Source organism: Oncorhynchus gorbuscha, linkage group LG20 (genome assembly GCF_021184085.1).
Source record: "Oncorhynchus gorbuscha isolate QuinsamMale2020 ecotype Even-year linkage group LG20, OgorEven_v1.0, whole genome shotgun sequence".
Lineage (NCBI taxonomy): Eukaryota > Metazoa > Chordata > Actinopteri > Salmoniformes > Salmonidae > Oncorhynchus > Oncorhynchus gorbuscha.
In genome coordinates, this window is record NC_060192.1 from 37,345,825 (window position 1) to 37,372,685 (window position 26,861).

At 44.8% G+C, this 26,861-nt stretch overlaps 2 protein-coding genes across 4 annotated transcripts in view; both read right to left on the reverse strand.

Moving 5' to 3' along the window:
* Nucleotides 1-9,174, reverse strand: part of ccdc169 (coiled-coil domain containing 169) — an 18,613-nt gene extending 9,439 nt beyond the window's left edge. Inside the window, exons 1-4 of the mRNA XM_046318179.1 lie at nt 8,963-9,174; nt 7,663-7,745; nt 4,619-4,729; nt 4,322-4,362 (exon numbers count right to left, since the gene is read on the reverse strand). Of these exons, the coding sequence (XP_046174135.1) occupies nt 4,322-4,362; nt 4,619-4,729; nt 7,663-7,745; nt 8,963-9,036 (309 nt within the window). The 5' untranslated portion in view covers nt 9,037-9,174. The remainder of the gene's footprint in view (nt 1-4,321; nt 4,363-4,618; nt 4,730-7,662; nt 7,746-8,962) is intronic.
* A 207-nt stretch (nt 9,175-9,381) lies between these two features.
* On the reverse strand, nt 9,382-26,600 carry sparta (spartin a). 3 transcript variants are annotated; one of them, XM_046317577.1, is made up of 9 exons: nt 26,399-26,600; nt 23,536-24,384; nt 19,132-19,326; nt 14,357-14,507; nt 14,087-14,281; nt 13,800-13,958; nt 13,526-13,616; nt 12,503-12,581; nt 12,158-12,453 (listed from the first exon to the last, which is right to left on the reverse strand). In XM_046317577.1, the coding sequence occupies exons 2-8, from the start codon at nt 24,361-24,363 to the stop codon at nt 12,539-12,541; spliced, it is 1,662 nt and encodes a 553-aa protein (XP_046173533.1). In that variant the 5' UTR covers nt 24,364-24,384; nt 26,399-26,600; the 3' UTR covers nt 12,158-12,453; nt 12,503-12,538. The 3 variants fall into 3 exon arrangements, with proteins under 3 accessions (XP_046173531.1, XP_046173533.1, XP_046173532.1); XM_046317575.1 differs by lacking the exons at nt 12,158-12,453; nt 12,503-12,581 and adding an exon at nt 9,382-10,222; XM_046317576.1 differs by having other exon boundaries at nt 12,158-12,581.
* Nucleotides 26,601-26,861: the final 261 nt, after the last annotated feature.

The following is a 26,861-nucleotide window of genomic DNA, read 5'->3' on the forward strand; positions in this document are numbered from 1 at the left end:
GCGTGCTCACACACACACACACACTAAGTAGTGTGTTCTCTGATTTAGTGCGTAATCCAGTGATTACTGAGCTGTGATTAAAGTCAGGTTTATTCTGTCTACCTCAGCACAGTTATCTAAAGTGGCAGCTGGTCTTGTCTGATCTGGTCTGGCTTGGTCTGATCTGGTCTTGTCTGGTCCAATCTGGTCCGGCCTGGTCTGGCTTGGTCTGATCTGGTCTTGTCTGGTCCGATCTGGTCTGGCTTGGTCTGATCTGGTCTTGTCTGGTCCAATCTTGTCTGGTCTGGCCTGGTCTGGTCTGGTTCTCTGTGTGTTCTATTGGTGTTGTGTTCATCTCTCTCCAATCACCCATGTGGATCTGTCTGACTGTCAATCTAATATATATTTAAAAAAATATACAGCATATAATATAATATACCATAACATATACAGTACAATCCTGTCTCGGCGCTCTAAAGACAATTCCTTCGACCTCATGACTTGGTTTGAGGGACCTTATATACAATCAAGATGTAGAAACATCTCAAGAATGATCAATGGAAACAGGATGCACCTGAGCTCAAATTTCGAGTCTCATAGCAAAGGGTCTGAATACTTACGAAAATAAGGTATTTTTGTTTGTAATATTTTATACATTTGCAAACATTTCTAAAAACATATATAATATCTATAATATGCTGTATATAATATAATATCTATAATACAGTATATAATATATCTATAATATGCTAGATATATTAGAATATCTATAATATGCAGTATACACTATAATAACTATAATTTGCAGTATATACTATAATATCTATAATATGCAGTATATAATATATATAATATGCTGTATATAATATAATATCTATTAATACAGTATATAATATATCTATAATATGCTAGATATATTAGAATATCTATAATATGCAGTATACACTATAATAACTATAATTTGCAGTATATACTATAATATCTATAATATGCAGTATATAATATAATATCTATAATATACAGTATATAATATCTATAATATGCAGTATATAATATATATAATATGCTGTATATAATATAATATCTATTAATACAGTATATAATATATCTATAATATGCTAGACATATTAGAATATCTATAATATGCAGTATACACTATAATAACTATAATTTGCAGTATATACTATAATATCTATAATATGCAGTATATAATATAATATCTATAATATACAGTATATAATATCTATAATATGCAGTATATAATATAATATCTATAATATGCCATATAAAATATAATATCTATAATATCCAGTATATAATATATATAATACGCAGTTTATAATATAATATATATAATATATGTAATATACAGTATGTAATATCTATAATATGCAGTATATAATATCTATAATATACAGTATATCTATAATATGCAGTATATAATATCTATAATATACAGTATATCTATAATATGCAGTATATAATATCATATCTGGTAGAGCATGGCGCTTGTAACGCCAGGGTAGTGGGTTCGATCCCCGGGACCACCCATACGTAGAATGTATGCACACATGACTGTAAGTCGCTTTGGATAAAAGCGTCTGCTAAATGGCATATATTATTATTATTATTATTATATCTACAATATAACATCTATATTATGCAGTATATAATATATCTATAATATGCAGCATATAATATAATATCTATAATATAAAGTATATAATATCTATAATATACAGTATATAATATCTATAATATACCATAAAATATATAGTGTAAAATGTGATATTATAATATGCAGTATATAATATAAAATCTATAATATACAGTATATAATATAATATACAGTATATAATATACCATAAATTATACAGTATATAATATCTATAATATACAGTATATAATATAATATACAGTATATAATACCATAAAATAGACAGTATATAATATAATATCTATAACATACAGTATCTAATATACAGTATATAATATCTATAATATACAGTATATAACATACCATAAAATATACAGTATATAATATAATGTCTATAATATACAGTATATAATATCTATAATATACAGTATATAATATAATATCTATAATATACAGTATATAATATAATATCTATAATATACAGTATATAATATACAGTATATAATATCTATAATATACAGTACATAATATAATATCTATAATATACCATATATAATATAATATCTATAATATACAGTATATAATATACCACAAAATATACAATATATAATATACCACAAAATATACAGTATATAATATCTATAATATACAGTATATAATATCATAAAATATACAGTATATAATATCTATAATATACAGTACATAATATAATATCTATAATATACAGTACATAATATAATATCTATAATACACTGTATATAATATACCATAAAATACAGTATATAATATACCATAAAATACAGTATATAATATACCATAAAATATACAGTACATAATATAATATCTATAATAGACAGTGCATAATATAATATCTATAATATACAGTGCATAATATAATATCTATAATATGCAGTACATAATATAATATCTATAATATACAGTACATAATATAATACCATAAAATATACAGTATATAATATAATATCTATAATATACAGTATATAATAGACCACAAAATATACAGTATATAATATAATATCTATAATACACCGTATATAATATACCATAAAATATACAGTATATAATATACCATAAAATATACAGTATATAATATATCATAAAATATACAGTATATAATATAATATCTATAATACACTGTATATAATATACCATAAAATATACAGTATATAATATACCATAAAATATACAGTATATAATATATCATAAAATATACAGTATATAATATAATATCTATAATATAAAGTATATAATATACCATAAAATATACAGTATATAATGTACCATAAAATATACAGTATATAATATACCATAAAATATACAGTATATAATATAATATCTATAATATGCAGTATATAATATAATATCCATAATAGACAGTATATAATATAATATCTATAATAGACAGTATATAATATAATATCTATAATATACAGTGCATAATATAATATCTATAATATACAGTACATAATATCTATAATATACAGTACATAATATAATACCATAAAATATACAGTATATAATATAATATCTATAATCTACAGTATATAATAGACCACAAAATATACAGTATATAATATAATATCTATAATAGACAGTATATAATGTAATATCTATAATATACAGTACATAATATAATATCTATAATATACAGTGCATAATATAATATCTATAATATACAGTACATAATATAATATCTATAATATACAGTACATAATATCTATAATATACAGTATATAATATAATATCCATAAAATACAGTATATAATATACCATAAAATACAGTATATAATATAATATCTATAATATACAGTATATAATATACCATAAAATATACAGTATATAATATACCATAAAATATACAGTATATAATATACCATAAAATATACAGTATATAATATAATATCTATAATATACAGTATATAATATACAGTATATAATATAATATCTATAATATTCAGTATATAATACACCATAAAATATACAGTATATAATATAATATCTATAATATACAGTATATAATATAATATCTATAATACAGTATAAAATATAATATCTATAATATACAGTATATAATATAATATCTATAATATACAGTATATAATATAAAGTATATAATAAACCACAATATACAGTATATAATATACCACAATATACAGTATATAATATCTATAATATACAGTATATAATATCTATAATATACAGTATATAATATCTATAATATACAGTATATAATATCTATAATATACAGTATATAATATCTATAATATACAGTATATAATATCTATAATATACAGTATATAATATCTATAATATACAGTATATAATATCTATAATATACAGTATATAATATCTATAATATACAGTATATAATATCTATAATATACAGTATATAATATCTATAATATACAGTATATAATATCTATAATATACAGTATACAATATCTATAATATACAGTATACAATATCTATAATATACAGTATACAATATCTATAATATACAGTATACAATATCTATAATATACAGTATACAATATCTATAATATACAGTATACAATATCTATAATATACAGTATACAATATCTATAATATACAGTATACAATATCTATAATATACAGTATATAATATACCATAAAATATACAGTCCAATATATGTAAGAACTCACCACTGGGACCTCATAATAGGATCGTATCGAGGCTAATCGATCTGCAAAGACACATAGAAAGCATGTGGGGTCACCTCAAAAGCACCCTAAAAATCCACCAAATAATTTCCCTTGTGTGCGTGTGTGTGCGTGTGTGTGTGCGTGTGTGTGTGCGTGTGTGTGTGCGTGTGTGTGTGCGCGTGTGTGTGCGCGTGTGCGTGCGCGTGTGCGTGTGCGTGCGCGTGCGTGTGCGTGTGTGTGTGTGTGTGTGTGTATTTAGTGTGTGTGTGTGTGTGTTTAACATGTCCTTCCTATTACCCATGGGGTTTCTCCGCAGGTCCTCCATTTTTTCGTGAACAAGTGTGATCTGACGTTCCAGCCGACCGTTCAGCTCCACCTGCGTGTCGTACCGGGTCTTCCACTCATTACCTGGCAAGAGGATACACATCCCCACACTCAACATGCTTTACACTACACAATGTTTAATGTAACATACTGTGATATGTTGCTATATCATATTTAATCAAGTGAACAGGCTTGTGTGTTTATTCCATTAGTTCCATTGAACATGGACACGACCTTCTCACATGGAGCCATGCTTCAGCTGCCATAGCAACACTACTAACCACCTCGGCCAGTCAATAGTAAAACTCTAAACATTTTTGGGGGCGGGGTTTCGACTCCTGACATCATAAGAACACACATAAAATGTGTAGAATTGCAGGAAATTTGCAGTTAAATAAAGAAATTGATAATAAGAAAATAAGCTGTTTTGTTAACCTTCAAGTGCGGCTTTTGATATTATTGATCATAAACTATTGCTGACAGGCGTGTGTGTGTGTGTGTGTGTGTGTGTGTGTGTGTGTGTGTGTGTGTGTGTGTGTGTGTGTGTGTGTGTGTGTGTGTGTGTGTGTGTGTGTGTGTGTGTGTGTGTGTGTGTGTGTGTGTACGCTAACGACTCAACAATATACACGTTGGGCTACAACAGTAATATAAATAACTGACACATAGAGCTCCAGACAGTTTTAGAACGGGCATCTAGCAATAGCTTAATTTCTGGGACAAATCACTCACTCAACCCTAAACCTCCTCTAGATCAATTCCTGAAATCATTTGGCAAATTGAGCAAATTGAGGAGATTAAACGCCTTGGTGTAAACCTAGATAGCAAGCTGTTATGGTCAAAACATTTACACTCAATGGTTGCTAAAAATGGGAAGAGGTCTGTCCATGATAAGGAGCTGCTCTAAATGAACCAGGCAGGTCCTACAGGCCCTAGTTTAGTCTCAGCTGGACTACTGCCCAGTAGTATGCATATCAATCTCTCCTGGCTCAAAGTGGAAGAGGGATTGACTGTATCACTATTGGTCTTTGTGTTGATGGGTGAAAGGTACCCAGCTGTCTGTTCAAGCAGTTGGCACAGAGATTGAGCACCTCATCGGTACAACACAAGAGACATGCAGCCAGAGGTCTCTTCACAGTCCCCAGGTCCAGAACAGAGGGTAAAACACAAGAGACAGACAGCCAGAGGTCTCTTCACAGTCCCCAGGTCCAGAACAGAGGGTAAAACACAAGAGACAGACAGCCAGAGGTCTCTTCACAGTCCCAAGGTCCAGAACAGAGGGTAAAACACAAGAGACAGACAGCCAGAGGTCTCTTCACAGTCCCAAGGTCCAGAACAGAGGGTAAAACACAAGAGACAGACAGCCAGAGGTCTCTTCACAGTCCCAAGGTCCAGAACAGAGGGTAAAACACAAGAGACAGACAGCCAGAGGTCTCTTCACAGTCCCCAGGTCCAGAACAGAGGGTAAAACACAAGAGACATACAGCCAGAGGTCTCTTCACAGTCCCCAGGTCCAGAACAGAGGGTAAAACACAAGAGACATACAGCCAGAGGTCTCTTCACAGTCCCCAGGTCCAGAACAGAGGGTAAAACACAAGAGACATACAGCCAGAGGTCTCTTCACAGTCCCCAGGTCCAGAACAGAGGGTAAAACACAAGAGACATACAGCCAGAGGTCTCTTCACAGTCCCCAGGTCCAGAACAGAGGGTAAAACACAAGAGACATACAGCCAGAGGTCTCTTCACAGTCCCCAGGTCCAGAACAGAGGGTAAAACACAAGAGATAGACAGCCAGAGGTCTCTTCACAGTCCCCAGGTCCAGAACAGAGGGTAAAACACAAGAGACATACAGCCAGAGGTCTCTTCACAGTCCCCAGGTCCAGAACAGAGGGTAAAACACAAGAGACAGACAGCCAGAGGTCTCTTCACAGTCCCCAGGTCCAGAACAGAGGGTAAAACACAAGAGACATACAGCCAGAGGTCTCTTCACAGTCCCCAGGTCCAGAACAGAGGGTAAAACACAAGAGACATACAGCCAGAGGTCTCTTCACAGTCCCCAGGTCCAGAACAGAGGGTAAAACACAAGAGACAGACAGCCAGAGGTCTCTTCACAGTCCCCAGGTCCAGAACAGAGGGTAAAACACAAGAGACAGACAGCCAGAGGTCTCTTCACAGTCCCCAGGTCCAGAACAGAGGGTAAAACACAAGAGACAGACAGCCAGAGGTCTCTTCACAGTCCCCAGGTCCAGAACAGAGGGTACAACACAAGAGACATACAGCCAGAGGTCTCTTCACAGTCCCCAGGTCCAGAACAGAGGGTAAAACACAAGAGACAGACAGCCAGAGGTCTCTTCACAATCCCCAGGTCCAGAACAGAGGGTACAACACAGAGACATTATTAGTTTTGATTCCTGTTTGGACCCAAGAAAGAGTAGCCGTTGCCTTGGCAGCAGCTAATTGGGGATTCCTCCCTGTCTACACACACACACCATACAGACTCACTCTCCCTGTCCACACACACCATACAGACTCACCCTCCCTGTCCACACACACCATACAGACTCACTCTCCCTGTCCACAGTGACACACTCACCATACAGACTCACCCTCCCTGTCCACACACCATACAGACTCACCCTCCCTGTCCACACACACCATACATACTCACTCTCCCTGTCCACACACACCATACAGACTCACCCTCCCTGTCCACACACACCATACAGACTCACCCTCCCTGTCCACACACACCATACAGACTCACCCTCCCTGTCCACACACACCATACAGACTCACCCTCCCTGTCCACACACACCATACAGACTCACCCTCCGTGTCTACACACACCATACAGACTCACCCTCCCTGTCCACACACACCATACAGACTCACCCTCCCTGTCCACACACACCATACAGACTCACCCTCCGTGTCTACACACACCATACAGACTCACCCTCCCTGTCTACACACACCATACAGACTCACCCTCCCTGTCCACACACACCATACAGACTCACCCTCAAGGTTCACACTGTTTAGTCTCTCCTCCAACTCTGTCATGGTGCTCCCCAGATCACACACAGACTCCTGCAACATCTCTCTACATGCAGGAGTGAGAGAGACAGAGAGACAGAGAGACAGACAGACGGGCATTTAATGTGGATTGGTGATAGTATAACTACCAAATTTACACAAGTGTGACCCGGAGGAAATTGTGAGAGGGTCATGCTTTTTCAATTTCAGTCATGGGGAGGGTTTAGTATTTCTTGATGTTTCAGTCCAGGAGAGGATCATGTAATTTACAATCGATAAAATGTCATATTGCTCAGTCGTTGAGAACTAGTTGCTTTATTGTATCTTGATTTGTGCCCGATGCTGGCCCTCATCCCTGATTCTCTGCTGGGCGCGCAATATCAAGTACGGCCTTGTGTAGTCGCTATAGAATGATCCTTAACCTATATACTATAGGCTGCAAGCCTAGGATATACCAAGAGCATGCTCGGAGAGCCTGGTTCCTCTCTAGGTTTCATCCTAGTTTCTGGCCTCTCTAGGGCCTTTACTTCTACATCTGCATTGCTTGCTGTTTGGGGTTTTAGGCTGAGTTTCTGTACAGCACTTTGAGATATCAGCTGATGTAAGAAGGGCTTTATAAATACATTTGATTGATTGATCGACAGGGCAAAGTTATATTTGTAAGAAAATGTACTTTCTTTCCAATTTTTTGGAGCTGCTGGGATGGTGTATATAAAACTAGGCTACACTGCATTGGATAGACGTTTCCAATCACGATCCCCGGCCCGGCCCTGCTCGAGCTCATTTGTGCTGCCTGACCAATGTCAGGTGGTACTTCAGCAGGCGAGTCAAAGGCTTCCTCACGAAAATCAAATGTATTTGTCCCCCAAAAAATGTAATATCTGTACACGTGTACCAGGCCTACTGACGTCCTGGTAGGCTGTAGAGGAAGAGCACAGAGATTACTTTCCGATTTAAACAAAATACATTTAAAACGTCTGTGTATATGACTCCGTTTCCAGAAAAACACGCATTACCGTGGAGTGTATTCGCGCATAAATATTCAGGCGGAAACTAAAGAGCGGATGGCTTGACTGCTGTTGGTGATTGTCGGTTAACTTGACCGTAGTCTAGACGGGTTCTCTAAATTATTATTTTGGGTATAGGGGAGTGAGCGTTGCGGGAGGGTCGGGTAAAAATATACTTTACTGAATGGTTGGCCATCCATTTCTATTTCAGAGGTCCTATTTTCTTCAGGTATCCCTCACTATAAATACATTCCCTTACAATACACGTTGCACTTACTTCATCTCTCTCTCCTGCGCCAACTCGTCCTGTAAACGTGCTAAATCGTATTTGCTGAAGTCCGCATCTCCCATGATGTTCTTCTCAAAGTTGCCATCAACTCAAAAGTTTGTTCTCCTCGTTGCCAGTGGAGACAGTCGTGTCCTGCATGTTGTCGGAAGTTGATTTCAGAGGATCTGAAGGAGTGGCGCGTCACCTGCGTTTTGAAAAACGACGGCGCGCTTGTATGCGGCTCTTACATGCGTTTCAGTTCAAATTAACGAAGTATTATTATTGTTATTATTATTATTAGTGAGTCGATTCTGCTATTTCTGATCCAACTGATCTGACAATCAATCAAGGGCATGAAGCAACAATAACATGACAGAAAATCCTTTCATAACAAATAACTGAAAAATAAAATAGACGGTTTAATTACAAACCGCACAGAGAAAATCAACAACAGTGTCATTGATATATTGGTATATTTTGGCACAGATACAAATATGTTATATATTACAAATTCTATGAAATATATCCTTCATTTAATATGGCTCCAACATTCAGAGGAATGAACAGTTAAGTAGTCTACATACAGTAAGGTGAGATGGAACACAATGGACAGGTGTAGGGGGGGGGGTACAAAACAGCACCCAAGATCAGCTTTTAGGGGCAACTTCAACCTACACCGAAAGGTCTGGAGAGATTTAAAAACAATATGATGCAAGCTCCTTTTTGGAAACTGGAGGCAGTGAAGAGCTTTCACCATGATTCTTACATGTACAGCATTTACCCCTTTCAGATCTATGAACACAGAGAGGGCCAAAAGATATAGGGGCCTATTGACACACCGAGGGGCCAAAATATATAGGGGCCTATGAACACAAAGAGGGGATAAAATATATAGCGGCCTATTAGCACACAGAGTGGTTCTTAAGATATAGGGGCCTATGAACACAGCTTAAAGATATCGGGGCTAAAATGTATAGGGGCCAAATAGACAAGAGCCACATAAATGAGTATGACATCTATTTCTTGTCTTCCTCATCCTTCTTCCTCTCCCACATCTCTTTCTCCTCTGGTCCTCCGTTGTGGTTGTGGTCGCCGACTGCCGCCTGCGGGGTATTGTTTCGCTCTTTGACCACAGCTTTAGCGGTCTGTTTTCCGGCGGTCTTCAGGACACCCTTGATACCCAAGTTGTCCACGTTGAACGCGGCCACGCCCACGTTGATCACTGATTGGATGCCCGTGTTCGTGGCTTTGCTCACGTCATCGCCGTACCTTCATCATAGGATGAGTAGAAGTGGGTGGGTTTAGTGGAAGGCATGAGAGGAATAGGGGGGAGGGGAGGGAGAAGGGAGGGAGGGGAGAAAGGAGAAGGCAGAGAGGAATAGGGAGGGAGAAGAGGGAGTAGGGAGGGAGAAGAGGGAGTAGGGAGGGAGAAGTGGGTGGGTTTAGTGGAAGGCATGAGGAGGGGAGAGAGGAGAAGGGAGGGAGGGGAGGGAGAAGAGGGAGTAGGGAGGGAGAAGAGGGAGTAGGGAGGGAGAGGAATAGGAAGAAGGCAGGGAGGAATAGGGAGAGAGAGAGGAATAGAGAGAGAGTGGAATAGGGAGGGAGAGGAATAGGGAGGGAGAAGGCAGGGAGGAGTAGGGAGGGAGAGAGGAGTAGGGAGGGAGAAGGCAGGGAGAGAGAGGGAGAAGGCAGGGAGGAGTAGGGAGAAGGCATGGAGGAGTAGGGAGGGAGAGAGGAGTAGGGAGGGAGAGAGGAGTAGGGAGGGAGAGAGGAGTAGGGAGGGAGAGAGGAGTAGGGAGGGAGAAGAGGGAGTAGGGAGAAGGCAGGGAGGAATAGGGAGAGAGAGGAATAGGGAGGGAGAGGAATAGGGAGAAGGCAGGGAGGAGTAGGGAGAGAGAGAGTAGGGAGGGAGAGAGGAGTAGGGAGGGAGAGAGGAGTGGGGAGTGGGAAGAGGAGTAGGGAGGGAGGTAGAAGTGGGTGGGTTTAGTAGAAGGCATGAGGAGGGGAGAGAGGAGTAGGGAGGGAGAAATAGGGAGAGAGAGGGAGTATGGAGGGAGAAGGCAGGGAGGAATAGGGAGAGAGAGAGAGGAGTAGGGAGGGAGAGAGGAATAGGGAGGGAGAGGATAAGGGAGAAGGCAGGGAGGAGTAAGGAGGGAGAGAGAGAAGGCAGGGAGGAATAGGGAGAGAGAGAGGAGTAGGGAGAGAGAGGGAGAGAGGAGTAGGGAGGGAGAGAGAGGAAGAGAGAGGAGTAGGGAGGGAGAGAGAGGAGTAGGGAGGGAGAGAGAGGAGTAGGGAGGGAGAAGTATGGAGGGAGGAAGGTGTAGGGAGGGAGGGAGTGTAGGGAGGGAGGGAGGTGTAGGGAGGGAGGGAGGGAGGGAGGTGTAGGGAGGGAGGAAGGGACCTGGTCACCAGTAGTACATTATATAAGGAATAGTCTGTCATATGGGGCCTGGTCACCAGTAGTACATTATATAAGGAATAGTCTGTCATATGGGGCCTGGTCACCAGTAGTACATTATATAAGGAATAGTCTGTCATATGGGGCCTGGTCACCAGTAGTACATTATATAAGGAATAGTCTGTCATATGGGACGCAGATGTGAGGACAGAGAGAGACACTGACGTTATTTCATATTAGGTTTATTAGTAACAAAGCAGAAAAGAGTCTTCACATAAGAATGTCACCACCACCACCCAATATACACAGGCATTTAGCTGCCCTGTGGACACTGACACACAGGCCTGTCAGGACCCCTGCCTGTCTGAAAACAACCCATAATCATTTCCATTGCCTTGATCCGAGGACAGGTGTGAGCAATATGAGGATGGATGGTTTACACCTTCCACCATCGAGCCTTTCAATGGATTTGCTGCAGCCATGTTGGGTTAGATCAACACAAGACTATGACTAGGGTTTATGGACTAGGGATCAGGGGCTAGGGATCAGGGGCTAGGGATAAGGGGCTAGGGGCTAGGGATAAGGGGCTAGGGATCAGGGACTAGGGATCAGGGACTAGGGATAAGGGACTAGGGATCAGGGGCTAGGGATCAGGGGCTAGGGATAAGGGGCTAGGGATAAGGGGCTAGGGATCAGGGGCTAGGGATCAGGGGCAAGGGATAAGGGGCTAGGGATCAGGGGCTAGGGGCTAGGGATAAGGGGCTAGGGATAAGGGGCTAGGGGCTAGGGATCAGGGGCTAGGGATCAGGGGCTAGGGATCAGGGGCTAGGGATCAGGGGCTAGGGATCAGGGGCTAGGGATCAGGGGCTATGGATAAGGGGCTAGGGCTCAGGGGCTAGGGATCAGGGGTTGTTCTCAGACCAGACCAGAGTTATTCACATAGGCATTCAGTCAGTATTCAGTCACAAACGTCAAAAGGTTACAATTCAGAAGGTCTCCGTCTCCCCGACCAGTCAGTCACCCCGTCAGTCAGTCACCCCGTCAGTCAGTCACCCCGTCAGTCAGTCACCCCGTCAGTCAGTCACCCCGACCAGTCAGTCACCCCGACCAGTCAGTCACCCCGTCAGTCAGTCACCCCGTCAGTCAGTCACCCCGTCAGTCAGTCACCCCGTCAGTCAGTCACCCCGTCAGTCAGAGGGGTTGTCTAAAAGACCTTCCAGACCCCGAAATCTGGAAAAGAAGAAGATAAAGGGCGAGAGGGAAGGAAAGGTGTGGAAAGAACGAAATAAAGATATTATTTCCCCAAAGCTCCAAGAATTATAATAATAATAATAATAATAATAATAATAATAATAATTATAATTATAATAATAATAATAATAATTATTATTATAATTATAATAATAATAATAATAATAATAATAACAATAATATATGCCATTTAGCAGACGCTTTTATCCAAAGCGACTTACAGTCATGTGTGCATACATTCTACGTATGGGTGGTCCCGGGGATCGAACCCACTACCCTGGCGTTACAAGCGCCATGCTCTACCAACTGAGCTACACAGGACATCCTGCCAGTGTGTTTCTCCCTATAATAACACAACTACATTGTTACCTTGCCAAAGACAGCATCTAGTGGGATAAAGAAGACACTAGCTGGTACCCAGACCCACCAAGATCATGACAGCATCTATTGGGCTAAAGAAGACACTAGCTGGTACCCAGACCCACCAAGATCATGATGAAAGGGGTGAAACAAAGAGAAGAGGAAAGCATAGCCCCTTAAATAGAGTGATTGAAGATCACAGGAAGAGAAGAGAGGGCAAGTAGGAGGGGAGGAGAAGGGGGAGGAAGGGGGAGGAGAAGGGGGAGGAGGGGAGGAGGAGGGGGAGGAGAAGGGGGAGGAGCGGAGGAGAAGGGGGGGGGAGGAGAAGAGGGAGGAGGAGAGGAGAAGGGGGAGGAGGGGAGGAGAAGGGGGAGGAGGAGGAGAAGGGGGGAGGAGGGGAGGAGAAGGGGGAGGAGGGGAGGAGAAGGGGGAGGAGGGGAGGAGAAGGGGGAGGAGGGGAGGAGAAGGGGGAGGAGAGGGGGAGGAGAGGAAGAGAAGGGGGAGGAGAGGAGAGGAAGAGAAGAGAAGGGGGAGGAGAAGGGGGAGGAAAGAGAGGGACTTACTTATGCTTCACGGTCATGACCGTCTCAGAGGTGACACTCTTGCCGATGTTCTTAGCTCCAGTTTCCAAACCAGTCCACATAGCGGAGAGACCTTAAGAGATACACAGGAGAATAGTTTGATTATCAGACAGGTAGGTCACTCTAGTACAGGTGGCTAGGCCTATTAACAGAATCTGCATATCTCTCATTCAAATAACTTTCAGAAATACTCTGATAATCAACATATTCTGTGTGTGGATCGAGGTCGCTACTGTGCGTCTTTCTCTCTCCATACCCTTTATGCTGCTGACTGCCACCACCATAGCGCCATCCAGGTTGGAGCGGCCATCTTTAGTGTTCTTCATGGACTCAGGGATAAGTTTACTGCCATGTTTCTTTACATGCGGAGCCAGCTTCTCCCCCACACAGCCTACTACGGTACACACTCCGTCCACTGCAAACACACAAAACACAAGTTTACAAGAGTGTTAGTGTACACACACAAGTTTTGGTGATCTTTATATGCCCCCTCCATCGCATAGAGATATCATGTTTGTTTTGTACCCTCCTCCATATCCTTACCCAGGAACTGACTGACGCGAACAGCGCCCCCGGTGGCCTGTTTAGCATGGTGCAGGCCCTTGGTAACACCAGGGCTGACCTCAGCCGGGACGTTCTCTGGGGTGATGTGTTCTCTCAGCTTAGACGCTCCTTTCTGGATGGCCTTACCTGTGGCCTCCGCTCCACGCACAAACCCTTTACTCAGCCACGATGCACCTGCAGGGAGGGTGGGATGTACAGACAGACTGCATGTTCAAATACATACACACCTACACACACAGACAACCCTACCTGCCAGGATGCCTTGGGACATCTTCTCGCTCCATTCAGGTAGGGGGAGTTCTTCCTCCCCTGTCCCTGCTCCCGCCCCCTCCACAGGGGGACCAATGGGAACCTTCTCACTCAGGTTCATGATCTCTGACCATGCCCCCTCCTCTGGAGCCTAACAGACAGGAAATGAGGTCATGGAATAGATATCAACTTTTAGTATGTAGAGCAGAAGTTTGTCCTGATCCCAGAACCCACCTGACCTGGGCCAGAGTCCATAAAGCATCTCAGAGAAGTGCTGATCTAGGACTTCCCAACCCCACCCCACTCCAACCCAACCCCACCCCACTCCAACCCCACCCCACCCCACTCCATCCCAACCCCACTCCAACCCAACCCCACTCCAACCCAACCCCACCCCACTCCATCCCAACCCCACTCCATCCCAACCCCACCCCACTCCATCCCCACTCCAACCCCACCCCACTCCATCCCAACCCCACTCCATTCCAACCCCACCCCATTCCAACCCAGCCCACCCCAGCCCAGCCAACCCCAACCCCACTCCAGCAGAACCCCACCCCATCCCAACCCCACCCCACCCCATTCCAACCCCAGCCCATCCCAACCCCACCCCATCCCAACCCCACCCCATTCCAACCCCACTCCACCCCATTCCAACCCCACTCCAGCCCATTCCAACCCCACTCCAGCCCATCCCAACCCCACTCCAGCCCATCCCAACCCCACCCCATCCCAACCCCACTCCAGCCCATCCCAACCCCACCCCACCCCATCCCAACCCCACCCCAGCCCATTCCAACCCCACCCCACTCCAGCCCATTCCAACCCCACCCCAGCCCATTCCAACCCCACCCCATCCCAACCCCACTCCAACCCAACCCAACCCCACCCCACTCCATCCCAACCCCACTCCATCCCAACCCCACCCCACTCCAACCCCACTCCAACCCCACTCCAACCCAACCCCACCCCACTCCATCCCAACCCCACTCCATCCCAACCCCACCCCACTCCATCCCCACTCCAACCCCACTCCAACCCCACTCCATCCCAACCCCACTCCATCCCAACCCCACCCCACCCCATCCCCACTCCAACCCCACTCCAACCCCACTCCATCCCAACCCCACTCCATCCCAACCCCACTCCATCCCAACCCCACCCCATTCCAACCCCACTCCATCCCAACCCCACCCCATTCCAAGTCCATTCCAGTCCATAAAGCATCTCAGAGAAGTGCTGATCTAGGACTTCCCAACCCCACCCCACTCCAACCCCACCCCACTCCATCCCCACCCCACTCCATCCCAACCCCACTCCAACCCAACCCAACCCCACCCCACTCCATCCCAACCCCACCCCACTCCATCCCAACCCCACCCCACTCCATCCCCACTCCAACCCCACTCCAACCCCACTCCATCCCAACCCCACTCCATCCCAACCCCACTCCATCCCAACCCCACCCCATTCCAACCCCACCCCACCCCATTCCAACCCAGCCCACCCCTTTCCCACTCCAGCCCAGCCAATCCCAACCCCACTCCAGCACAACCCCACCCCATCCCAACCCCACCCCACCCCACCCCATTCCAACCCCAGCCCATCCCAACCCCACCCCATCCCAACCCCACCCCACCCCATTCCAACCCCACTCCACCCCATTCCAACCCCACTCCAGCCCATTCCAACCCCACTCCAGCCCATCCCAACCCCACTCCAGCCCATCCCAACCCCCCCATCCCAACCCCACCCCATCCCAACCCCACTCCAGCCCATCCCAACCCCACCCCATCCCAACCCCACCCCATCCCAACCCCACTCCAGCCCATTCCAACCCCACCCCATCCCAACCCCACTCCAGCCCATTCCAACCCCAGCCCATTCCAACCCCACCCCACTCCAGCCCATTCCAACCCCAACCCCACCCCATTCCAACCCATTCCAACCCAACCCATTCCAACCCATTCCAACCCAACCCCACTCCAGCCCAACCCAACCCCACTCCAGCCCATTCCAACCCCACCCCATTCCAACCCCACTCCAGCGCATTCCAACCCCACCCCATTCCAACCCCACTCCAGCCCATTCCAACCCCACCCCATTCCAACCCCACTCCAGCCCATTCCAACCCCACTCCAACCCCACTCCACTCCAGCCCATTCCAATCCCACCCCACCCCAACCCCAGCCCATTCCAACCCCACCCCATTCCAACCCAGGCCCAGCCCAGACAATTCCAACCCCACTCCCAGCCCAGACAATTCCAACCCCACTCCAGCCCAGACAATTCCAACCCCACTCCAGCCCAGACAATTCCAACCCCACTCCAGCCCAGACAATTCCAACCCCACTCTAGCCCAGACAATTCCAACCCCACTCCACCCCACCCCAGCCCAGTCCAACCCCACTTCAACCCATTCCAACCCCATTGCGGGGCGACAGGTAGCCTAATGGTTAGGGTGTTGGACTAGTAACCGAAAGGTTACAAGTTCGAATCCCAGAGCTGACAAGGTAAAAATCTGTCGTTCTGCACCTGAACAAGGCAGTTAACCCACTGTTCCTAGGCTGTCATTGAAAATAAGAATTTGTTCCTAACTGACTTGCGAGTTAAATAAAAGTTAACATTTTTTTGTAATGATATTAAAATAAATTCCAACCCCACTCCAGCCCATTCCTGCTCACGCCAGCCTGGACACATTCCTGTGAGCTGTAGTAGACTACAGGAGGACCAGTGTGTTTCCACCCACAACACAATAACAAGCATTTGGTGATGAGTGGCGAGACAGAAACAAGAGAAATATGTTTCCTAAGAACACAGTGGGGCCTGCAATAGTTAGCTACGTTTTATGTTGACTTAAAACCATTAATTGGTTTCAGTTACTTAAAAAAGATATATGTAAAAACTGGTGCGTGTGTATGTGACTACACAGTAACTTGTGAACAAAGACACTTCGTATGCATTGCTAATGTGGTGGATTTCCTTTGAATTGCAGGGGGACATTGAGGACATTGACCCCAGTAGAACACTGTTGTAGTTCAGTCAGCTCTAGTCCTCCTCAGTAGAACACTGTTGTAGTTCAGTCAGTCAGCTCTAGTCCTCCCCAGTAGAACACTGTTGTAGTTCAGTCAGTCAGCTCTAGTCCTCCCCAGTAGAACACTGTTGTAGTTCAGTCAGTCAGCTCTAGTCCTCCCCAGTAGAACACTGTTGTAGTTCAGTCAGCTCTAGTCCTCCCCAGTAGCACACTGTTGTAGTTCAGTCAGCTCTAGTCCTCCCCAGTAGAACACTGTTGTAGTTCAGTCAGTCTGCTCTAGTCCTCCCCAGTAGAACACCGTTGTAGTTCAGTCAGTCAGTTCTAGTCCTCGCCAGTAGAACACTGTTGTAGTTCAGTCAGTCAGCTCTAGTCCTCCCCAGTAGAACACTGTTGTAGTTCAGTCAGTCAGCTCTAGTCATCCCCAGTAGAACACTGTTGTAGTTCAGTCAGTCTGCTCTAGTCCTCCTCAGTAGAACACTGTTGTAGTTCAGTCAGCTCTAGTCCTCCTCAGTAGAACACTGTTGTAGTTCAGTCAGTCAGCTCTAGTCCTCCTCAGTAGAACACTGTTGTAGTTCAGTCAGTCAGCTCTAGTCCTCCCCAGTAGAACACTGTTGTAGTTCAGTCAGTCAGCTCTAGTCATCCCCAGTAGAACACTGTTGTAGTTCAGTCAGTCAGCTCTAGTCCTCCCCAGTAGAACACTGTTGTAGTTCAGTCAGTCAGCTCTAGTCCTCCCCAGTAGAACACTGTTGTAGTTCAGTCTGCTCTAGTCCTCCTCAGTAGAACACTGTTGTAGTTCAGTCAGCTCTAGTCCTCCTCAGTAGAACACTGTTGTAGTTCAGTCAGTCAGCTCTAGTCCTCCCCAGTAGAACACTGTTGTAGTTCAGTCAGTCAGCTCTAGTCCTCCCCAGTAGAACACTGTTGTAGTTCAGTCAGTCAGCTCTAGTCCTCCCCAGTAGAACACTGTTGTAGTTCAGTCAGTCAGCTCTAGTCCTCCCCAGTAGAACACTGTTGTAGTTCAGTCAGTCAGCTCTAGTCCTCCCCAGTAGAACACTGTTGTAGTTCAGTCAGTCAGCTCTAGTCCTCCACAGTAGAACACTGTTGTAGTTCAGTCAGTCAGCTCTAGTCCTCCACAGTAGAACACTGTTGTAGTTCAGTCAGTCTGCTCTAGTCCTCCCCAGTAGAACACTGTTGTAGTTCAGTCAGTCAGCTCTAGTCCTCCCCAGTAGAACACTGTTGTAGTTCAGTCAGTCTGCTCTAGTCCTCCTCAGTAGAACACTGTTGTAGTTCAGTCAGTCAGCTCTAGTCCTCCACAGTAGAACACTGTTGTAGTTCAGTCAGTCTGCTCTAGTCCTCCCCAGTAGAACACTGTTGTAGTTCAGTCAGTCAGCTCTAGTCCTCCCCAGTAGAACACTGTTGTAGTTCAGTCAGTCTGCTCTAGTCCTCCTCAGTAGAACACTGTTGTAGTTCAGTCAGTCAGCTCTAGTCCTCCACAGTAGAACACTGTTGTAGTTCAGTCAGTCAGCTCTAGTCCTCCACAGTAGAACACTGTTGTAGTTCAGTCAGTCAGCTCTAGTCCTCCCCAGTAGAACACTGTTGTAGTTCAGTCAGTCTGCTCTAGTCCTCCCCAGTAGAATACTGTTGTAATACAGTATGATTTACTGTTACTGCTACTGGTGGATCACTGACAAGCTGGCTGTGAGTGTGTGTAACTGAGTGTGTTACTGTGTGTGTATAACCTCACCTGTACCCGTAGCTCAGTGAGTTGTGAGAGGAGGTCCTGAAAGGCATGTCTGTCTACTGCAGGCAGTTCAGAGGACAGCACAACCCCTACGTAGGACCCGGGTATCCCCGCCATGGTGTCAGGAAACATAAAGATCCCAGAGGTAGACAGAAGCACTGGGGTGTCTGGAGTCAGGGGGTACAGCCAGTCACACACCTGCAACACACACACACACGTTAGGAAGGAGCACAGGGTGTCTGGCGTCAGAGGGTACAACCAGTCAGACACCTGCAACACACACACACACACACACACACACACACACACACACACACACACACACACACACACACACACACACACACACACACACACGTTAGGAAGGAGCACAGGGTGTCTGGAGTCAGAGGGTACAACCAGTCAGACACCTGCAAACACACACACACACACACACACACACACACATCCTCATCTGCACATTTATCACTCCAGTGTTAATTGCTAAATAGTCATTTCTTCGCCACCACGGCCTATTTATTGCCTTACCTCCTTTGCACACACTGTATACCGATTTTTCTATTGTGTTATTGACTGTATGTTTGTTTATTCCATGTGTAATTCTGTGTTGTTGTTTGTGTCGCACTGCTTTGCTTTATCTTGGCCAGGTCGCAGTTGTAAATGAGAACTTGTTCTCAACTGGCCAACCTGGTTAAATAAAAGGTGAAATTAAATACATTTAAATAAAAACACACACACGTTAGGAAGGAGCACTGGGGTTACTAGGATTACAGTGTGTATGCCAGAGGTATTCAGTGTGACCCTCGTCAGGGTTCAACCGAAACAACAACATGGATGTAGACTATATCACTGTTTGGCAGTTGGCATCGTCAGGGCTGGGAAACTGCTAGTTCAGACCCTATCCATGGTACATTACCACAGCCTGCAACACAACAGAACAGCAGAGTCATCTGTTAACTGGCCCCTATTGTACTGCTGGGACACTGAGCTACCCAGAACACAACAGGGTTAGAGTGAGACACCACAGGCCAGTCAACACACTGGGTTTAACACGTCTGACTAGACCACATCCCAAATGGCACCCTATTCCCTACATAAGGGTTAGAGCGGTGGACTAGTAACCGAAAGGTTGCAAGATCAAATCCCAGAGCTGACAAGGTTAAAATCTGTCGTTCTGAACAAGGCAGTTAACCACACTGTTCCCCTGAACGAGGCAGTTAACCCCACTGTTCCCCTGAACGAGGCAGTTAACCCCACTGTTCCCCTGAACGAGGCAGTTAACCACACTGTTCCCCTGAACGAGGCAGTTAACCCCACTGTTCCCCTGAACGAGGCAGTTAACCCCACTGTTCCCCTGAACGAGGCAGTTAACCCCACTGTTCCCTGAACGAGGCAGTTAACCCCACTGTTCCCCTGAACGAGGCAGTTAACCCCACTGTTCCCTGAACGAGGCAGTTAACCCCACTGTTCCCTGAACGAGGCAGTTAACCCACTGTGCCCCTGAACGAGGCAGTTAACCCCACTGTTCCCTGAACGAGGCAGTTAACCCCACTGTTCCCCTGAACGAGGCAGTTAACCCCACTGTTCCCCTGAACGAGGCAGTTAACCCCACTGTTCCCCTGAACGAGGCAGTTAACCCCACTGTTCCCCTGAACGAGGCAGTTAACCCACTGTTCCCCTGAACGAGGCAGTTAACCCACTGTTCCCCTGAACGAGGCAGTTAACCCACTGTTCCCCTGAACGAGGCAGTTAACCCACTGTGCCCCTGAACGAGGCAGTTAACCCACTGTGCCCCTGAACGAGGCAGTTAACCCACTGTGCCCCTGAACGAGGCAGTTAACCCACTGTTCCCCTGAACGAGGCAGTTAACCCACTGTTCCCCTGAACGAGGCAGTTAACCCACTGTGCCCCTGAACAAGGCAGTTAACCCACTGTTGTCTTTTGGGTGAACGGATGATCTCTGCATGTGTGGTTCCCACCGTGAAGCATGGAGGAGGTGGTGTGATGGTGCTTTGCTAGTGACACTGTCAGTGATGCATTCTGCAGCGATACGCCATCCCATCTGGCTTGCGCCTAATGGGACTATAATTTGTTTTTCAACAGGACAAGGACACAAAACACACCTCCAGGCTGTGCAAGGGCTATTTGACCAGGAAGGAGAGAGATGGAGTGCTGCATCAGATGACCTGGCCTCTACAATCACCCAACCTCAAATCAATTGAGATGGTTTAGCATGTGTTGGACCGCAGAGTGAAGGAAAAGCAGCCAACAAGTGCTCAGCATATGTGGGAACTCCAGGTGAGAGTGTAACACTCACAATTCCAGGTGACTTCCTCATGAAGCTGGTTGAGAGAATGCCAAGAATGTGCAAAGCTGTCACCAAGGCAAAGGCTGGCTACTTTGAAGAATATAAAATAGATTTTGATTTGTTTAACACTTTTTTTGTGTTATTTCATCATTTTGATGTCTTCACTATTATTCTACAATGTAGAAAATAGTAAAAATACAGAAAAACCCTTGAGTAGGTGTGTCCAAACTGTTGACTGGTACTGTATGTTTTTACGTGGTCCTTGTAACCGGATTTAGTGACCAACAGTTTTTACTGTGTAATTGGTTCCACGAGTTGAACCTCAGCATCATCAGGACTAGAAAAACTTCTCATTCAGCAGAACCTCCCACCATCCTCCTCTCATCTGCCTAATGGAGTGGCATGCATTGTGACCTCACCACTGGGAGAGAATTCTAGAATTCCATTTAGGTCTGGGAATTATTCGTTGTCATAGCAACACCAAACAAAGAGAAATGGACGGCAGGTTGCCTAGCGGTTAGAGGGTTCTAATAACCAAGTTGAAAAGGTGGAGAATATGTCTGTCTGTCTGTCTGTCTGTCTGTCTGTCTGTCTGTCTGTCTGTCTGTCTGTCTGTCTGTCTGTCTGTCTGTCTGTCTGTCTGTCTGTCTGTCTGTCTGTCTGTCTGTCTGTCTGTCTGTCTGTCTGTCTGTCTGTCTGTCTGTCTGTCTGTCTGTCTGTCTGTCTGTCTGTCTGTCTGTCTGTCTGTCTGTCTGTCTGTCTGTCTGTCTGTCTGTCTGTCTGTCTGTCTGTCTGTCTGTCTGTCTGTCTGTCTGTCTGTCTGTCTGTCTGTCTGTCTGTCTGTCTGTCTGTCTGTCTGTCTGTCTGTCTGTCTGTCTGTGAAATGCTTGAGCACTGGGTTGACACGGTATCAATCTATGGCATCTGCCATTCGTCTCACTAATCCTGAACTAAGAGGTATGGTTACACTTCGGTTAGTCTCACGCATCTGGAATAAGAGATATGGCTACACTTCGGTTAGTCTCACTCATCCTGAACTAAGAGATATGGTCTATGATGTTGCTTGTTCTGAGACAAGGGGAAACAACTTCATCTGTAAACAACAGATCTTATCTGGAGATAAGAGATCTGGGGCATATTCAGTAGGGCACAACGTACCAAAACTTTATGAAAACGTACAAATATGAGGTTTCAGACCATTGGGTGCCTAATGAACACAACCCTGAACAAGACTGAATCCAGACAACCCCGACCAGCCTAAAACAGTTAGATGAAACTACCTCAAGCTGCCACAACCACAGTCACCCTCAACTCTTTTCTCTACCGCTCTTCTACAAACAGGAGTTTCTTTTCCAGTCATTATGCAGTTACTCTCCATACACCTGGTAATACGATAGGTGTGTTGGAGACGATACACTATCTTCTATTGGTATTTTAAACACACGCACACACAAGCCAACACCCACCCTCACCCTCTCTCTCATACACACACACACACCAACACCCACCCTCACCCTCTCTCTCATACACACACACACACCAACACCCACCCTCACCCTCTCTCTCATACACACACACACACCAACACCCACCCTCACCCTCTCTCTCATATACACACACACACAAGCCAACACCCACCCTCACCCTCTCTCTCATACACACACACACACCAACACCCACCCTCACCCTCTCTCTCATATACACACACACACACACACACACACACACAAGCCAACACCCACCCTCACCCTCTCTCTCATACACACACACACACACACACACACACACACACACACACACACACACACACACACACACACACACACCCTCACCCTCTCTCTCATACACACACACACACACACACACACACACACACACACACACACACACACACACACACACACACACACACACACACAAGCCAACACCCACCCTCACCCTCTCTCTCACACACACACACACACACACACACACACACACACACACACACACACACACACACACACACACACACACACACACACACACACACACACACACACACACACACACACACACCATCTCTCTCATACACACACACCCCCCAGTGGTTTCCTCACGTGTAGGAAGGCTGATGCTCCTCCGTTGGCCATGTCTTTGAGCTGGCTGCTGAACCTGATGATGCGTAGATAACCCGGGTACGATGGGGCGCTCACCTGGCCATCCGACGACACAAAAAACATCTGCACCCCCCGAGGGAGGAACAAAAGCTCCTCTCCGTCCCCCCCTACCCCTCCCTCTGGCTGTGGAGGTCCCCCCACCCTCTGCCCCCCCAGCCCCAGACCCCCTCCTCCGGCTGGGCTATAAACCAGGCTGTGGTGCCCATCGGTGGGCTGGGGGGTGTAGGCTGGGGGCTGCTCTCCTGGGAGCCCCAGGGGCAGGGCAGGGAGGATGGGCAGGGAGGGGGCCATGGTGATGCATGTAGAGAGGCTGTCTGTTGGGGTAGCCCCGGGTGGCAGTGTGGGGTAGAGATGGGGGAGGGGGTTGGAGGAACCAGGCAGTGGCATAGGGGTCACCAATGGCCCCAGGGTGGGGTAGAGGCACTGGGAAGAGAGATCCACTAGATCCACCAACGCTGGGCCTCCCTGGCCCGCCATCCCCACCCCTGCTGTCTCCATGTTTGCTAGTCGGGTGCTGATGTTAGTTAGAGTCTCCCTCATCTTCTGCTGCAACTGCCTGGCCGTGTCCCAGGGGGCTCCCTGGTTCTGTGGCCCCCTGGTAGGGACCTCCAGGCCCAGGGTTAGGTGCTGCCGGCCCCTCCTGTACAGCTCCAGGGCCTGGGGCCCCTGCCCTGCCTGGTCAGCCGCCAGGCCCCTGGTCAGACACTCCAACGCACGGTCATACTGGTCCCTTATCAGCAGCAACTCTGCTGGCTCTGCCAACGACATGTCTTACTGCAGGCTGGAGATCTAGACAGAGGAAAGGAGAGGGGGAGGAAGAGAGGAAGAGAGGGAAAGAAGGGAAATGAGAGGGAGGAGAAAAGGATGAGACAGGGATGAGAGGAGAAACATGAGAGGGAAGACAGCGCAATGTGAGAAAAGAGGAGAAAAAAATAGTTGGTGAGATGAGGGCGAAGGACGGGAGGATGGAGAGGGGGAAATTAGAAGGGGAGAGAAGAGGGGGATAGAGGAGAGGTGAGGGGAAGCGAAGGAAATCAATAAGAAGGCCAATTGTCACTATTACTGTTTTGTATCTCTGTGAAACCAGCCTGGTCTCATAGACTAGACGTAGCATAGTGAAAGTAAATCCGAAACACTCAATTTAGCATGATATGTTACGTTTGGTTACACAAGACAGATGGTTACTTATTAAGGCAACAATTAAAATAGGGTGGTTTGTCGGGGTAAATGGGTGGGCATATAACGCAAACGTCTAGCAAGCCAAAGGTTGCGAGTCCGAATGTCATTACGGACAACTTTAGCAACTTTTCAACGATTTACTTCTTTTTAGCTACTTTGCACGTTAGTTACCCCTTCCCCTAATCCTTTAACCTAAATCGAAAACTTAACCCCTAGCCTGGCTAACATTAGCCACCTAGCTAGAATTCGTAACATATTGTACGTTTCACAAATTCTGGACATTTAATACGAATCGTAATTTGTAATATATCATACAAAATGGGTGATGGACATCCACAAATGAATACCTACTGTACCATATGGAACTCAACATATCATTCTAAATGGCGTGTATCGGGTTTTACATACAGAATAATACGAAATGCTCTGAGACCATGTTGGCCGCCTTTCGTTCCAGTTCTCTGCTGCCTGTGACTGGAACGAATTACAAAAATGGCTGAAGTTGGAGACTTTTATCTCCCTCAGCAACTTCAAACATCTGCTATCTGAGCAGCTAACCGATCGCTGCAGCTGTACATATTCTATCGGTAAATAGCCTACCCAATTTGACCTACCTCATCCCCATACCATTTATATTTATTTACTTTTCTGCTCTTTTGCACACAAATATCTCTACCTGTACATGACCATCTGATAATTTATCACTCCAGTGTTAATCTGCAAAATTGTAATTATTCGCCTACCTCCTCATGCCTTTTGCACACAATGTATATAGACTCTCTTTTTTTCTACTGTGTTATTGACTTGTTAACTGTTTACTCCATGTGTAACTCTGTGTTGTTGTCTGTTCACACTGCTATGCTTTATCTTGGCCAGGTCGCAGTTGCAAATGAGAACTTGTTCTCAACTAGCCTACCTGCTTAAATAAAGGTGTTCTCAAATAGCCTACCTGGTTAAATAAAGGTGTTCTCAACTAGCCTACCTGGTTAAATAAAGGTGTTCTCAAATAGCCTACCTGGTTAAATAAAGGTGTTCTCAACTAGCCTACCTGGTTAAATAAAGGTGTTCTCAACTAGCCTACCTGGTTAAATAAAGGTGTTCTCAACTAGCCTACCTGGTTAAATAAAAGTGAAATTTTTTAAAAGTTATAAAAAGAAAAGTGAAACCGGTTGTCAAATACACTCCCCAAAGAGAATGACAGTAGGTGCTATTAAGACGACACAATATTCAAATCTCTCATTTGATATTAAAATAAAAACAATCCAACACATGCAGCACTTTATTAGGTATTATAACTAGACATTACAGTTTAAAATTGTTTAGGAAGTAATCGTGACAGCTTTTTCCTCCAACTCCCTTAGCTATGCTTTTAGGGGGTTTGTCTGGCTGGTTCCACCTGTACGACAACATTCAACATATGTTTTGTAAAGCGTGATGTTTCTTTCAACAATAATGAAAACTCTTTGAATAGTTGAATAGTTATGTAGACTAATTCTTGTCTTTTTGAAAACAAAAAAATGCAGTTTTCTTAGAGTCAAATAACGACCGAGTAGGCTACTGTTGTCTACATAACTACTCAACTTTACGGACAGTCGAACACAAACCGAACCCCAAATAAACCTACCTTTAGCGACAAACCCGTGATTTCAAACTACTCCAGAAATGGAAATAAGACGACAATGTTAGTTGATGAGAAGTAACATTGTAGCCATTTATCAAAAATACGTTTTTCTTTCTCGGATCAACGTGCGCTTATCCTGCTGTGTCTCGCTGTCCCCAAACATACGCACATCTGACATTCGCGAAACGCTGACAGATTGAGGGTCGTCACTAGTTACCACAGCCACAAAGTCATAAACCCCGCCTATTTATACAATTGTATCTTCTTCAAATCTGATTTAAAACTTAACCCTAACCTTAACCCTGACCTTAACCACACTCCTGTCTAACACTAATGCTTGACATGGGATGAAAAACGCCCAGTAGACTGCATTCACACACAAATTCCCAAATGACATTATGCTATAGAGGCATGCGATTATTCCCTGTTAAGGGTTCATAGACATTTTGGCAGATGGAATTTCATG

Coding starts and splice junctions, on each gene's coding strand:
- sparta (XM_046317575.1), bottom strand. CDS start 24,363: ATGTCGTTGGCAGAGCCAGCAGAGTTGCTGCTGATAAGGGACCAGTAT. Junction 19,327..23,535: donor GAGCATCAGCCTTCCTACAC/GTGAGGAAACCA, acceptor TGTGTGTTGCAG/GTGTGTGACTGGCTGTACCC. Junction 14,508..19,131: donor TCACTGAGCTACGGGTACAG/GTGAGGTTATAC, acceptor CCTGTCTGTTAG/GCTCCAGAGGAGGGGGCATG.